This window comes from Petaurus breviceps, unplaced genomic scaffold, assembly GCF_028583685.1.
Source record: "Petaurus breviceps papuanus isolate PSGF00001 unplaced genomic scaffold, PetGlider_PUasm1.0 186, whole genome shotgun sequence".
NCBI lineage: Eukaryota > Metazoa > Chordata > Mammalia > Diprotodontia > Petauridae > Petaurus > Petaurus breviceps.
In genome coordinates, this window is record NW_027185798.1 from 3,963,062 (window position 1) to 3,978,282 (window position 15,221).

Here is a 15,221-nt window from a genome sequence, read left to right on the forward strand (position 1 = left end):
AGGAAGGAAGGAAGGAAGGAAGGAAGGAAGGAAGGAAGGAAGGAAGGGTGAGGGGAGGGAATGAAAAGGGTTCACTACTAATGGAGGGAGTCAACACATTTAAGAGGGCTCAGCAGCAGGGTGAATGGAAAGGCCTGGGTATTCTGAGGCTATAAAGGCAGAGCATATGACAAGGGTCAGGGGTCCTTAAGGTGCTCTGGCAGTTCACACAAAGGCAGATAAGAGGTGAAGGAGTGGAAAAGCCCATTCCCAGCAATGGGAAAATCTGCATAACCAATATTTGCAAATTTCTCTCACCCCATGCCCCTTCGTGTATCCCAGGCTCCAGCTAAATGTTCAGCATTTCATGGGCCATTTGTCTGGGAAGTTGGGCAAGGAATTTATAGACAAGGCAAGAAGTTACTCTGGACTCAGAGGAATTATAGAGTTGGACAGGACCTTAGAGGCTGATTAGTCCACTCCCTCCTTCTACAAGTGAGGAAACTGAGGCCCAAATAGGTGAATGATGTGCACCAAGTCCCTCAGGATTCTGCCTCCAGATCTGGGGCTCAGTCATTCGTTCATTCAATATCTATTATGCAGTCACACCACTATGTGCTAAGGAAAGATGACCCTTGGTCCCTACTTTCACACTAACAATCAATCAACCGATCTACATTTTACACAAGTCTATCCATAGCATAGACTTGTGTCCAAGGCGTCCGTATGGCTTCTTCACCTCCACACCTAAATTGTCTGCTCCTCTCAAGCAGGGACCACACCTTGAATTTCCTCTGAATATTCCTTAGCTCTTGGCCCCAGCTATGCGCTCAGTAAATGTAAGAGAGTCCCGGCAGCTTGTCTTAGACCAGAGGCCCTGGGCTGCAGATGATGACTAGACACCCCTGTTCTCAATAGAGAGGCAGGAGACTAGAAGTGTGGAATGGTGCATACACTATTAGGTAAAGTCACCATATCGGTCGGCTTTGGTGCTTTGGGCAAGAAGAAGCATGGGACTGCAGAAAGCAATGGACACCCATGAAACTTTTATTCTTTTAAGAGTCTAGACTTTGTAAGAGTATAAAATACAATTGTGATATTTATGAGTAACGTTTGCTCTAAACACTCTTTTGAAAACTTTGACAGACTTTTGGATCAACGAAAAAAAGCAGGACTTTAGAAATCTCTGAATGTCTTAGTTCTCGGTATTAGCATTCTTTGTTGAATTTATTTCTTTTTAAAATATGTAGTTTAAGGCTTTTTTCCTTACTGTATCATGTCATTTTTTAGAGTAGATAGATGGGAGTGCTGGTTGTATGTTAGTTACCATGAAGCTGACATGGATTTTGTCTATTCCTTATTATCTTAGTAATTTCATGCTCTGTATGTACCATAACCAGTCTATTGGTAATGGAAAACATGCAAGATAACCTGTTTATAGTCATTGCTACAGGTTCATAGTATATTTTTCATATATGTTATATAACACGCAAAAATAATATTTTTTCCTGATTGAGAAAAGAATACAAAATGCAAACCCCACAATTTTGAGAACTGAAAATTGCCAATGGTTTTCCTGTACTAAATTATATTGAGAGCTTTCTTGGGCTCTTAGTTAGCTAGTGAATGAATACATTAGACATATTAAGGCTTTAGTTGGAATTTTCCATAGCTTTCATTTTAATTCTTTGGTTCTTTGCCATTTCTATTAACCCACAGCATTATTTTAATAAATGTTATAATACCAACCTAAAAGAAAAGTCTCAACTTTGAGTCAGAAGTCCTGATTTTAAGATTTATTGGTCATGACACTCCCATACTGATAGCTGGAAAGGCCCTCAGAAGTCATCTAATCCAACCCCTCATTCCACTGATGGGGAGACTGAGGCTGAGATAACTTCAGTGATTTGCCCAAGGTCACGCAGGTAGTTACCATCAGAGGAGGATTTGAGCCAAGGTCTATTCATTCCTATGTCCATGCTCTTTCCTCTGTGTCACAGGGAAGGAATAAAATCAAAGGGCCCTCCTGGACCTTAGTTTCCTCATCTGTAAAATGGGCTATGGTGACTTAATTAATCAATCAACAAATACTTATTAAGTATTTGTAATACTTACAGTAATATTTGTAATACTTATAAGTAATACGTATATACTATGTGTCAGTCACTGTACTAAACACTGGGGATGTGGAAGACAGCATGTAAACAAATGCATTCAGAATGAGCTATGGACAGGAGAAATAGGAAATGATTAACAGAGGGAAAGCACTGGAATGAAGAGGGGAGGCTTCCTGGAGAAGGGGAGATTTTAGTTGGAACTTAAAGGAAGCCAGGCAGAGCAGGAGTCAAAGCAGAGGAGGGAGAGTGTTCCAGAGATTGGAGAAAGCCAGAGAGAACACAGAGCAGAGAGATGGAGGGTCTTCTTCTTAGAACAGCCAGGAGGCCAGTGTCCCTGGATACAAAGAGGACATACTGGGGAGTAAGGTGTGAGAAGACTGGGAAGACAAGCGGCTCTTGGTTGTGAAGGGCTTTCCAGGTCAAACAGATTTTCTATTGGATCCCGGAGGTGATAAGGAGAACCTGGAATTCATTGAATGGGTCAGGGTAGGGGTGAATTGAGGTGTGTGTGTGTGTGTGTGAGAGAGAGAGAGAGAGAGAGCGAGAGAGAAAGAGAGAGTACTGGGGAGAGCTACCAATCTGGGAAAATGGGGTGGGTGAACAGAGAAGGGATTAGAGAGACTGGAGCCGGGGAGCCCCCCCCCCCAGTAGGCTAGTGCAATAGTCTAGGACTGGGTGATAGGAGCCTGAACAAGACCTAGCACACAGTAGGTGTTGAATAAATATTTATGGATTGAGTGAGTGAGCAGTGGCAGTGTCAGAGGGGAGAAGACGACATATTCAGGAGATGTTGCATAGGTACAATCACAGGCCTTGGCAACAGTTTGGATGGGGGGATGAGCGATGGCAAGGAGACCAGGACAACACCCAGGCTGAGAGTCCAAGGGAACGGGAAGATGGTGTTACCCCATACGGTAATAAGGAAGGTGGGAGAAGGATCTCGGGGGATAGATAATAAGTTCTGTTTTAGACATATTGAGTGTTATGGGATAAATATCTCCTCTCTGAGTTCATGTGGTAAGTATTTTGCTGCCAAAATATATTTACCACAATGGAAATTATAGAGGGGAAAACCTACGTTTTATTATTATGCTCAAGCACAGATTGAGGCCTCAGAGAAAACTTGAACAATCATTAGGATTCTAACAAGCCTTCTCACATGCCATCCTACATCCAAGTGATGTAGAAAGAATTCATTTAAATATTGCAGTCTCATACACTCCTTCTTAGGCCATAAAAATTCAAGAAAAGAGATTCATAATCCTATGCTTCCTTCAACGTCGTGCAAACTGAGCAGACTTGAAAAGTCATCATTTCATGCATCCCCTAAGGAAACACATTTGATCAAGCTCTCCAGATGACCTAAGTCAGGCTGCAGATTAAACTACATTTAGAAGGTTCATAAATAAGCTAATTGAGCAGTAAGACTTCCATGTCACCAAGGAGTCAAGGACAGTTGAGATCCTTCCTCTGGCTTCTTATCTAAGGAATATTTAAGGTTTTAAGTAAATTTTCACATCCCATGGGACATCTTTTAGTCATATGAGGTTAACGTCACAGCAAACAGACTTTCAGTTCATCAAAATTTGCAGGAGAAACAAAAAGAAAGACAAAACAATTCTCGTTAACTAAGTTTGAGATGGCTACTGGAAATCCAGATGGAGATGGGAGACTGGAGGTCAGCAGAGAGACGGGGGCCAGCGAGGCAGACCTGAGAACAGGACATTGGGTGCTATGATGTATTAAAGTACTTTACAAATCACAGTGTGCTATGTAGGTTTAAACTGTTATTTTTTTAACTAACTAATGAAAAAAACAATTCCCATTCATAGAATTGGCTGAATCAAATGATCAGGCTGACCTCTGAAGCGTCTTCCAGATCCAGATCTAGGATCCATGCTTTCCCCATGGTCAGTGTGATATGGTGAGGAAGAGTACAGACCCTAGAGTCAGAAGGCCTGGGTTCGAATGCTTGCTACTTGGGTGACTTTGGGCAAGTCACTTCACTCCGCCTTCCTCACCAGTAGAATGAGGGGCCTGGACAAGACGGGTTCCAGGCCTTTCTTTGGCTCAAGGTTTCTGACCCTCATTGGCCGTCGATGTTGTGAAAGCTCCCTGACCACCCACTCACCAACAACGTAGATGTGGTCCCGGAAGCTGACAGCATTGATGCATTTGGCCTCCACCGGCATTGATGACTTCAAGCACCACTTGTTGGCTGAAGCGTCGTAACACTGAGTCTTGTCCGTTGCCAATTTTCCATTGGGTCCTCCCCCAATCACATACAGCTTCCTCTTATGGCTGGTAGCGGCAAAGGAGCTCACGTGGATTAAAAGAGGGGCTGCCTAGACCCCAGGAGAGGAAGCGAGATGGCCGTGTCAGCACCAAAGGTGACAGGTCAGCCCGGCTCCCCAATCCCCTCCCCACTCCCCCTACTCTTTCACTCCAGCACATCAGAGAGAAGGGTGTGAGGCAGTGGGGAGATGGCTGAAGGACTTGGAGAAGGAGAATCTCGGTTCTGCCCCTTCACACTACCCTAGGCCTCCATTTTCCCACCTACTAAATGAGGCAGCCTTCGATGGTCCTTCTGTACTATTCTAGGTCTGTGACCCTAAAAATCAAAGGACTGAAGCAGCCTCAGAAACTGAGATATCCGTCTTGGCTCTGCCTCTTCAGATAAGACTACCAGCATCTCCTAGTGACTCAGGAAAGCATCCCTCATCTCTCAGAGGATGAAGCTCAGGCCCAAAGAGACCAAAGGATCATCCATTTAGATCTGAAAGAGACTTTTGGAGGCCATCAAGACCAACTTCATCATTTTACAGAGGAGGAAACTGAGGCCCACTGTAGTTAAGTGACTCATTGATGGTCACTTGTGGGATTTGAACCCAAGACCTTGGACTCCAGAGCTAGTGTCCTTCCTGCCATCCCCCATTGCTTCTACCTGCCTCCTTTCTTCCTGGATCTCTAGGGCGGTGCCATGAGCTGAGCTGACAGACACACCCTAAACCCAGTAGAGACAAAACAGTTTTTCCTTGTTCTCACCTAGGAATCCTTTCCCAGCCTCAGTCCAATGAGTCATTGGCTCTGCACAGACTTCTGGGAGTATATACTCAAGGCCATATCAAAAAAAAAAGCTGTCCCCACAAATAAGGATTCATGGCAATGGCACAAAGTCAACATGTTCTCTCCTCCACCCCACTCAACAATTCAGGCCTTCTCTTTTCAGTCCAAGCAGCCTCTCTTACATGGCAGAGTCAAATCCCATCCTACCTGCGTGACTTTGGGCAAGTTACTTAACCTCCCTAGGCCTCAGCCTCCTCATCTAGTCCTGAGAGGGAAGAGATGGCCTCTGAAGTCCCTTGTCCTCTGGTCCATAACAAGGCTCTCCATTAAGCAGGGTCAAGCACTACCAGGCTACCAGGTGGCTTAGGGACATATTGTTCTCTGCCCTTCTCCCTCCTTCCCCAGTCCTGTGACTCTCTGGACATCACAGGACCTTAGATTTGGAGCTGGAAGGGCAACCTCCTCTTTTTACAAATAAAGAAACTGAGGCACAGGGAGCTCACCCCCCTGCCCCAGGACCATGCAGCTCTTCTGTCTTCCTGACTCCAAGGGCAATGCCCCATTGTGGCCAGGGGCACCACTCTCCCAAAACTGTCAGATTTGGAGTTTTTCCATGTTTCAGTTTTTGTTCCCGTTTTACAGTAAATGAGATATAATGGCTTTTGTCACTATCACTGAGTGTCACAAATCGTGGATGTCATTTTGCTGAATGGGAAAAAGGAAATGACACAGGGCTTAGGATCAAATCCCAACTCTGCTTTTTATCTACAAATCATTTAAACCTCCCTGGGTCTCAGCTTCCTCGTATATGACTCAGGGGTCAGACCTGATGGCCTCTGAGGTTCCTTCTGGCTTTGCTCTTTGACCTTAGGTTATATAAATGATTAACTGAGGGATGATTTTACAGATGAAGAAACTGAGACCTTCAGAGTTACTGACTTGTCCAAGGTCACACAACTAGTAAAATTTTGAAGGAAGATTTTGACTCTCAGGTCTCCCTGGCTCAGATTCTAACCCTCTAATCACCAAACCACACCGTCTAATGCCATGTCCGAGTACAAATACACCAAATGACAAGCAAAAGAAGACAGAGGATAAGAGAATGCCTTGTGGACAAGCCCATGATACTGTCCATTCTCTGTTGGCATCTAAAAGATTTCCCTCAGTGGGTGTTGCTATCACCACATCCTGAAGGAAAGGGTATAGATGGTGAGTGACTAGCCACATCCCTGACCTTCTAGCAACAAGAAAGATAGCCCAAAATGGGAAGGCAAAGGTGGAACAAAAGGAGTTAAAGAATTATTTAAGGCAAAGAAATTTTAAAATATAGCAGGATAAAACATCTAGACTCTACCTCTGACCAGCAATTATGAAAAGGGTCATATGTTTCCACATTATTAATTCTCTGTAGACCATCGAAGCCTCCAATGACGTAGACTTTACCACCTAGAACCGCCATCTTGTGTCTCCATCGGCCAAAATTTAAATACTCGATTTGGATCCACTTGTTGATGGAAGAATTATATTTCCAGACATCCCGTTGTGTTTCCTTACCACCTGCAGTGGAAAGAAGACATGGGGTATTGTAGGAGAAAGCTTTAAAGCTCTATGTCCAATCAATGAGAACTTTGGTCCAGTGATGGAAATAAGACTTGAAAACTATAACACACATGATTTTGCTTTTGAGGCACTATATCGCATAAACTCATGGATCCCAAGCCAGAAGGGGTCTTGAAGAGGAGATCTGGTTTAAGCCTTCCTTGCCATTTTATTGATAAGAAAACTGAGGCTTAAGAATATCAACTGCCTTGTCCAAGGTCACATGGGAGTAAAGATCAAAGGTAGGATTTGAACTCAAGGTCTCCAACTGCAGAGTCAATATCTTTTCCACTGTCCCTGACACAGAGTAAGTGTTTAATAAATGATTATTGACTGTACCAAGCTACCTCCCCTCCTACTTCAACAGACAGCACCCGTAGCAGCGGAATGTAAGCTCCATGGGGACAGGACCACTCTACCTTGTCTGTTTCCTAAATGCCTTGAACAGAATAGATGATTAGCTGCCATTGACTTGAACCAAGATTCTGAGCTGCAAATAGAGAACAAGGTAGAATCCAGTGCCTGTCTGCTTATTAGAGCCTAGAAGAGCAGGACTTCCTAATCTCTTTTGTGCCCTGGAGCCCTTGGGCAGCTGGTCTGGTGAAGCCTAGGGACCCTTCTCAAAATCACATCTTTAAATGTATAAGATGAAATATTACATAATTGCATGATTTTTACATAATTGCACTCCAGAGTCTGGCACCTTGTGGGCTCATCAGTTTCTCTCTGGTGCATATACAAGAAGTATCACCGTGGCTTTGGAGTTGGGAGGGGTGTCTGCACCAGGGGTGGGTGGGCTGCAATGACTGACTCCATCCCAGTTTCTGGACCTGCCCCTCAGTCTTGAAGTAGCGAGGTGGAGACAGTGGATAAGAGTGCTATGTCTGGGAACTCAGGAAGACCTGAGTTCAAATCCAGCCTCAGACACTTACTAGCTGTGTGATCCTGGACAAGTCACTTAACCTCTTTTTGCCTCAATCCATTGAAGAGGGAAATGGCAAACCACTCCACTGTCTTTGCCAAGAAAACCCAATGGACAGTCTGGTCCATGGGGTCATGAAGAGTCAGACACAACTAAACACCCTCAAAGGCATCCTACCTGATATGTAGACTTCATTTTTTAAGGTCACACAGGCAAACTCCACCCACTTTCTACTCTCGCTCTCTGGTTCCTGCTCAGTAATTGGGAGCTTGGCGACTTCCAGACGGCTGCGCCTCAGTGGGTCCAAGCAGGTCACTTCAGCCACAAACTTCTCATCTCTGGTGCAACCTCCAATGATCATGAACACCTCAGACTGGAATTCATGCATCCTGGGCTTGGTTCTCTCTGAAATAATCTGGAAACCAAAGAAATGCATGCTTTAAAAATGCACATTTGTATGGTCATGATAATAGCTAATATTTGGAGGTCTGCAAATAGCTCTACGAGCATTAACTCACTTCAAAAAATGCTCATTCAAAAATGACTCATTCTTCTGCCCTGACAAATACATAAAGCATTTCATTTCCCTGATTCTCACCTCCAGAAAGCTGGAGACTCACACCTGTGTCTCTTGGTTCTATTACAGAAGACAGTTCTATTAATGGAAGTCCATTCCACACTGGAGATTGGGCATGGTTGGTCTGTACAGGACATTGTGGGACTCCTGGTGAATAACCCAAGTCCTGGGTCAGAGACACCTGTATCACTAAGGCCCGCTCCTGTGTATTTCTAAAGTAGCATACTTCTATTTCTTTGTGTTGCTGATCACTTCCGGAATGACCAGGTGGTTTCTGCAGCTGGTTCTTGTCCTGGTCTTACGTTAAGCTGAAGAAGGGCATCATAGAGTCTAGAGTGGTAGGCCTGGAATCAGAACAGCCGGCTGGGCTCCCGTCCAGCCTCAGACACGTACCCTCTGAGTGGGCCCCGGGGGATCTCGGACTTAGCCTCTCCTGGAGCCCCATTTTCCCCATCAGTAAAATGAGGATTATAATTACATCAACTTCACAGGGTTGCCGTGAGGACCAAAATGTAAAGCATCCTGCAAATTGTAAAGTGATTTGTAAGTGCGAGCCATGCAGATAGATGGTCTGCTACATTGAGATTTGCAATGAATGGGTCTTCTTTTTCCTTTGCTGTTATCGCAATCATGAGCCATGGCCACTAGAGGGCAGCACCATCATTCACAAGGGTTGAGGGCTAACCAGGCTCATGGTTTAAATGAGGTCAAAATCACAACCATGAGTGTTCCATAGGATTAGAGATTCAGAGCTTGATGGGAGCCCCCAGTTCTACAAATAAGGAAACATGAGGAGAAAGAAGCATAGACGGGATTTAAACCTAGGACCCTACTCTCCCTGCCCAGGCTGCCTGCACCTCCTCCCCCTACCATACCCCAAGAGACGACACAGAGTCATAGGATGGTGGAAGGGAATTTGGAGATCATCTCCGTGATAGATGGAGATCCTGAACTTGGAGGTGGAAATCAGTCCAACCCTCTCGTTTTACAGAGAAGGAAACTGAAACCCAAAGAGAACTGAAAGAGCATTTATTTAGGACTTACTGTGTTCCAGGCACTGTGCTAATACAAACCAAAAAGAAAGATTTGTCCATGTCTTCAGGGGGCTCAGCAGGGGCCACAACGTGGCAGGGAGGCACGCTCAGGGGCAAGGCGGAGACTGGGGTGTCATGGGCTGGTCTGCCTCTGAAGAGGACATGGCGGCTTGATCCCTGGACTGCACAGTGTGTGTCCCAGGTGGGATGTGAGCTCGGGTCTCTATCTGCTACAGCAAGCTGCCTGCCACCACCACCATCATCCTCATCCTCATTCCTGTTATTAGGAGGCAGTCTCTCCCTCCGCTCCCTACCTCCCTCCCTAAAATCCAAAGCATCAAACCCCACTTGTTCTTTGGAGTTGCCAGCCCCATTTCAGGCTCCCTTCCACCTGCCTAGCACGCCCAGGCCTGCCATGTTTGCCGTTGCTATGCTTGGCTCTTGCCTCTGTCTCTTCCTTCGGCCTCATACCTCCTCATCCCCTGAGGGCCAGCTCTGGTGTCTAGTATTCCAAGGTGTCAATCAGCAATTCTTCAATATCCCTTGTTCTAACTTGCTAATGGAATCCCAGAACCTTCCACATAACTCAGATTTCCGAATACCTGGTCTAGGACAAGTTATCTGAGACCTCCCATGGCAACCATAAGGGGAACCTTCAGGACACAATAATTATTGTAAGCCTGATGGTGTAATGTTAGCCCAGAAAGCTCTAGGAATGAGGGGACCTTATCCGAGTGTGTAAATTAAGTAAAATAATAAAGATACCAGCAAAAAGCAATGTGGCTTAGTGAAAACAGACCCCGCTTTGGAGACAGGAGAATGAGTTTGAGTTCTGTCTTTGACACAAGCTGGCGAAAGCCACTGAACCTGTCAGGGTCTCTCCCCACCATCATCCACCCCATCCCCTATGCCACACACCCCCCAACTCTCTGTGCCTATGACTTGCAAACCAGATGGCAATCTACATTGGCACAGGAAATCTTCTCCTTGGGAGTTCCTTATATACTAAACAAAACACCACATTTGGTTCATCTGCCCATATTTGACCTAGTTCCACCCTGATTTCCCTGAGGCTCTTACAGATTCATAGATACGCGGGATGTAAAGCTGGAGGGGGCCCTGCAGATGCCTGCTCTGCCCATTCTATAAAGGAGGAGTCCCTGACCCGGACAGAGAAAGTGCATTGTCTAAGATCATCCAGCGAGTTAACAGCAGAGCCAAGACTCAAACAAGCGCAGTGTTGGTTCTCTCTAAGTAGCCCCCGATTGTGGCCCACCTCATTGCCAGACAGATGATACATCCTTGCCTCCTGAAGAAGGGAGAAGACCTCGGGGCTTTGTCGGATAAGCGGGTCTGCTTCCACCGTCTCCACGAAATACCAAGGGTCCAGAAGGGGCAAGCGGACGTTCTCAAGGACACGTGGGAGCAAGCAGAGCCTCTCGGACGGCTTGTGCCGGACCCAGCCCATCACCATCTCAAACACTTGGGCTTCCTCCGTGACATAGAGGTCGTCGCTCTGCAGAGCGTGGTGGAGGGCATCCACTGGGAGCTCCAGGAATTCCTCATAGTTGAGGATTTGGGTGAAGTTCTGAATGATGTAGCCTTGAACTTCCTTCTTCAAGTTGTCCAAGGAGTGTGTGTCTGCCAGTCTCAGGATGCCAACGCAGTTTTCAGGGTTGAGGGCTTCGGTGAGAAAACTGGCACAGGCATCTACCATTCTAAGGAACTGTGAAGAACACCATGCAATTAGAACATGTCGGAAAGGGATTCCTTCCTATGTCGTGTCTTAGATTGTCATGGGATCGTGAAGATACTCATAGACTTGCAGGATTTTAGATACTGAAACACCTTAGATATGACCTTGGGCAAACCACTTTTCCTCTGTGGGGCTCAGTTTCCCCATTTGTAAAATGAACTAGATGGCCTCTGAGGCTCCTTCCAAATCTAAATCTATGAAGCCACGATCTAGTCCAGCTCCCTTATTTTACAGATGAGGAAACTAAGGCCTAGAGGGTTCCCACGTTCCAATTTCACCACATCATCTGGCTCAGGCCACCACCTTCAGGCTTTATTATTCCCATTTCAAGGGCGAAGTGACTAATGTGTGCTGAGTCAGCACCCAGAATAGCACCTGGAACCCAGCAGGTGCCAAATACATGCTTGGTAAATTGAATTGTCAGGTAATTCTGGAAGACTGCCTGCTGATTATTGGAGACATTGCATTCTACATCGGCAGAAAGAGGAGCCACATGTCTGCAGTCACAAGACCTTGAAGTGTGGAGTAAGTGTGAATGTCAGGAGTGTTCATTTCCCTTTACATGTTTTTAAAAATTGACTGATATATTTTGTTGTTTCATCATCTTAATTTTCAAATGTATACCTGCTCCTCCCAAGAGAACCATCCATTCTTTATAACAAAGGATGGGGGGGGAGGGAGGAAGGGAGAGACACAGAGACAGAGACAGAAACAGAGAGACAGAGACAGAGAGAGACACAGAGACAGAGAAACAGAGAGAGAGACAGACAGAGAGAGAGAGAGACAGAGAGGGGGAGGGAGAGGTCAGCAGAACTAATGAACAGATTAACTGTTATTAACCGTGGAACCCATAATCCCTCAGCCCTCCAAAGGAAGGAAAGGAGTGCATTTACTCTTCCCACAGGGCCGAATTGGATCATTATACATCAGTCCCTTTTCGTCTGTTAAATATTTGTATTTATCTCACTATCATCTATCTGTCTAGATATCAGTATCAAATATATGTGTATGTACATATAGTTAGGTAATGGCTGCTGGCCATTTAGAAACTGTGATAATCACAAGTGGAATGTTTGACACCAACTGGTGGTCATGGACATGTGAATGTTGCTCATCTCACCCCTACCAACATCACTGGGTGGCCTCCCCTCCTCTAAGGCTCAGAGTATCCAGGCTTTCCCCCACTCCCGCCCCTGGTAGCAGCTCTCAGCCCCCAAGACACTCCCTGCTTTCTCAGTGAATCCATCTCCGGCTCACAGTCTTTCCTCCCCAGTTCTTGCGCTCATACCAGGAGACTGAAACACATGGACGTCCCCACAAACCCCCTAACTTCCCAGTTCCTCATTCTAGTCCCTTCCCATGACCACCTCCTCCTTCTTTTTTCCTGTGGCTTCTCCCCTATTCAGCCTCATCTGCATGCAGATGGTCTATTTCCATCTTCACGAACCCTGAGATTCCTTTGTCTGATCATAATCTTTTCTCATTCCATTTCCCCTTCTGTCTTACAACCCCTAACCCTGCTCTCCAACCGCCTGGTTGTCCGCAATGGGTGCCCCCCCACTTCCTGTCTTCTCACTTCCTTCTAAACTCTCTGCAGCCTGGCTTCCAGCCTCATCACTCAACTGAAGGTGGTTTCTCCAAAGTGACCAGTGATCTCCTGGCCTCATGCCTTTTCTTTGGATGTCCTCCTCACCTCTGCCCTCTTGCTTCCTTCAAGATTTAGCTTAAAACATGTCTGCAGGAGGCCTTCCCTAGCCCCCCCTCCAACTCCTGCTGGCCTCTTCCCTCTGAGGTTATTGTCAGTCCAGTCTGTATATACCTTGTGGGTATATAGTTGCTTATCCCCGTTGGACCGTGAGGTCCTTGAGGGCAGGGACTATTTTTGCCTTTCTTTATACTTCCACCAATTAGCACAATGCCTGGCACATAGTAAGTGGCTGATAAATTATGATTATTATTAACTGGTAATTGATTAGACATGGGAGGTGAAGGAGAGAGGTCAAAGGGAACATGTTCCTTTTGAGCATGAAATCTAAGTAATATCTCCATAAGATGGAAACTGGGGACTTGGTAGAATGGGTCCATTGAATGTGCGGGAGGGCAAAATGCTACAGAGAAAATAAAAGGAATGAATACAGAGAAAAGATGGCCTCTTTCTGACAGAGCAGCTTCCCGCAGACTGGAGGAGACCTGAGTGTGTTTGAGGGCAGACGGGAAGGGCTGTGAGGAAGGGGGAGATAAGAAGAAGAATGCACATGACCTCCCTAAACCTAACTTCCTTATCTGCTGAATGAGGGTGTCCGTCTAGATGACCGCTCACCCTCACCCCCTTCCAGCCAGATCTAGGATCCTTTTCTGTGGCTCTCAGACCCAGGCCTGTCCATGTGGTACCTTTGAACCTACTTGTTTCTGGTTCTTCTTCCTGCCACTGGCTCTCCTCTAATGAGAAGATGATGATGATGATGATGCAGAAACTTGAGGTCTACAAAGTACTTCACACACATTATCAAATTTGATTCCTACAACAACCTGGGAGGCAGGTGCTATGACTACTGGCATTTTAGAGACGAGGAAACTGAGGCTCAAAGGGGTTTACATAACTAACACAGGGTCACACAGCTAGCAAGTATCTGAGGGAAGATTCAAGCTCAGGTCTTGGGTCCTCGAGGTCTCTAGGCAAATTCTGCTAGACTGTGACTTTATTTATTTTCAACATTTCAGCTCAAAGGGTAAAAATAAGTTAGACTCAGTTTTCAGGCCACCTGCAGCCCACCTTCAGTGGGTTCACTTCTCTCTATGGGGCCTGCACGGGGTGTCCCAGCCTCACATGGTCCGTTCATTGAACAAGGACTTTCCGGGAAGGTTTCAACTCTTCACCTGCTTCTGAGGCTGTGGGGTCTGGATTACTAAACTGGGTAAGAGTCTAAAAGTAGCCAAAAGACTTAGCCACACCCCATCTCCCACAGGTTCTGTGGTCCTGGCTTCTGATCAGCCGCTTTAACTCAATATGAAAACATACTGATGATCCTACTCTGGCCTCTCAGCCTGCACTGACGCTGCCTTTGTAACTCTGTGTATCAATAAATCAATCGACACAAATGGTGTTAAGTGCCCACGATGTGCACTCTGTAGGCACCCTAAGACAAACAGAAAAAGGCCTTGCCTTAAGAAGCTTATACCCTAACAGGTCAGACAGCTTGTGCCCTCCCTCCCGAATGCCTTGTATCTCATTTGTTCCCCATGGAACAAGGGCCTTGAGAGTAGGCCTTGTTTCCTTCTTTGTTTTTGTATTCTTATCTCTTAGCACATGCCTGGTACACAGTAAGTGCTTAATAAATGCCTGCTGGTTGACAACGTACATGTTGTTCCCCATCCCCAACAGAACATGAGCTCCCTGAAGGGAGAGAACGTTTCATCCATGGCTTTGTATTCCTGGTGCCTAGCAATGGGTTTGGCACATAGTAGGAGCTTTATAAATGCTTGTGGATTGATTGAAACAACATGCACTTAGATAGGTGTATCGATCACATATAAAGCAAGCACCGGGAGACTTTGGTGGGAGGGCACCAGCCTCTGGACAGGAGAAGGAAAGGCTCCATGCAGAGGGTATCCCCTGGGCTGAGTCTCTGAGGAAACTCCGGGGCAGAATAAGGCACAAAGCATTGCAGGTGTAGAAAAGAGCCAGGGCAGAGGTCCGATGGGGGGAGAAGGAGTCGTATATAAAAGGGGCAGCAAGGAGACCAGAGGGGTGGATCCACAGAATGGAGGGGAATAAAGGATGTGTGGCACAACTAGAAAGATGGGACGGGTCAGGCTGGGAAGGGTTTTAAATGCCAAACGGCAGAGTCTGGCTTGGTCCTAAAGGGCTCCAGTAAGGGAGCCATTGGAGTTTTTGAGTATAGGGTGACATCGTCAGACCTGAGCTTTAGTAAAATCATTTTCAATCAACCAATCAAGATTTATTAAGTGTGTACTATGGGCCAGGCTCTGTACTAAGCTCTGTAGATACAAAAAAGACAGTCCCTGCCTTCAAGGACCTTACAATCTAATAGGGGAGGCAATATGTAAACAAATATATACTAAGCAAGTCAAGTACAGGATAAATAGGAAATAATAAGCAGAGGGAAGGCAGGAGAATTAAGAGGGAGTACAGAAGGTGGGATTTTAGTTG

The 15,221-nt window shown here is 46.0% G+C and overlaps 1 protein-coding gene across 1 annotated transcript in view; it reads right to left on the reverse strand.

Annotated features, from left to right (window-relative positions):
* KLHL6 (kelch like family member 6) overlaps window positions 1-15,221 on the reverse strand; it is a 34,478-nt gene that overhangs the window by 3,618 nt on the left and 15,639 nt on the right. Inside the window, exons 3-6 of the mRNA XM_069089410.1 lie at window positions 10,571-11,020; window positions 7,861-8,098; window positions 6,517-6,719; window positions 4,228-4,441 (exon numbers count right to left, since the gene is read on the reverse strand). Of these exons, the coding sequence (XP_068945511.1) occupies window positions 4,228-4,441; window positions 6,517-6,719; window positions 7,861-8,098; window positions 10,571-11,020 (1,105 nt within the window). The remainder of the gene's footprint in view (window positions 1-4,227; window positions 4,442-6,516; window positions 6,720-7,860; window positions 8,099-10,570; window positions 11,021-15,221) is intronic.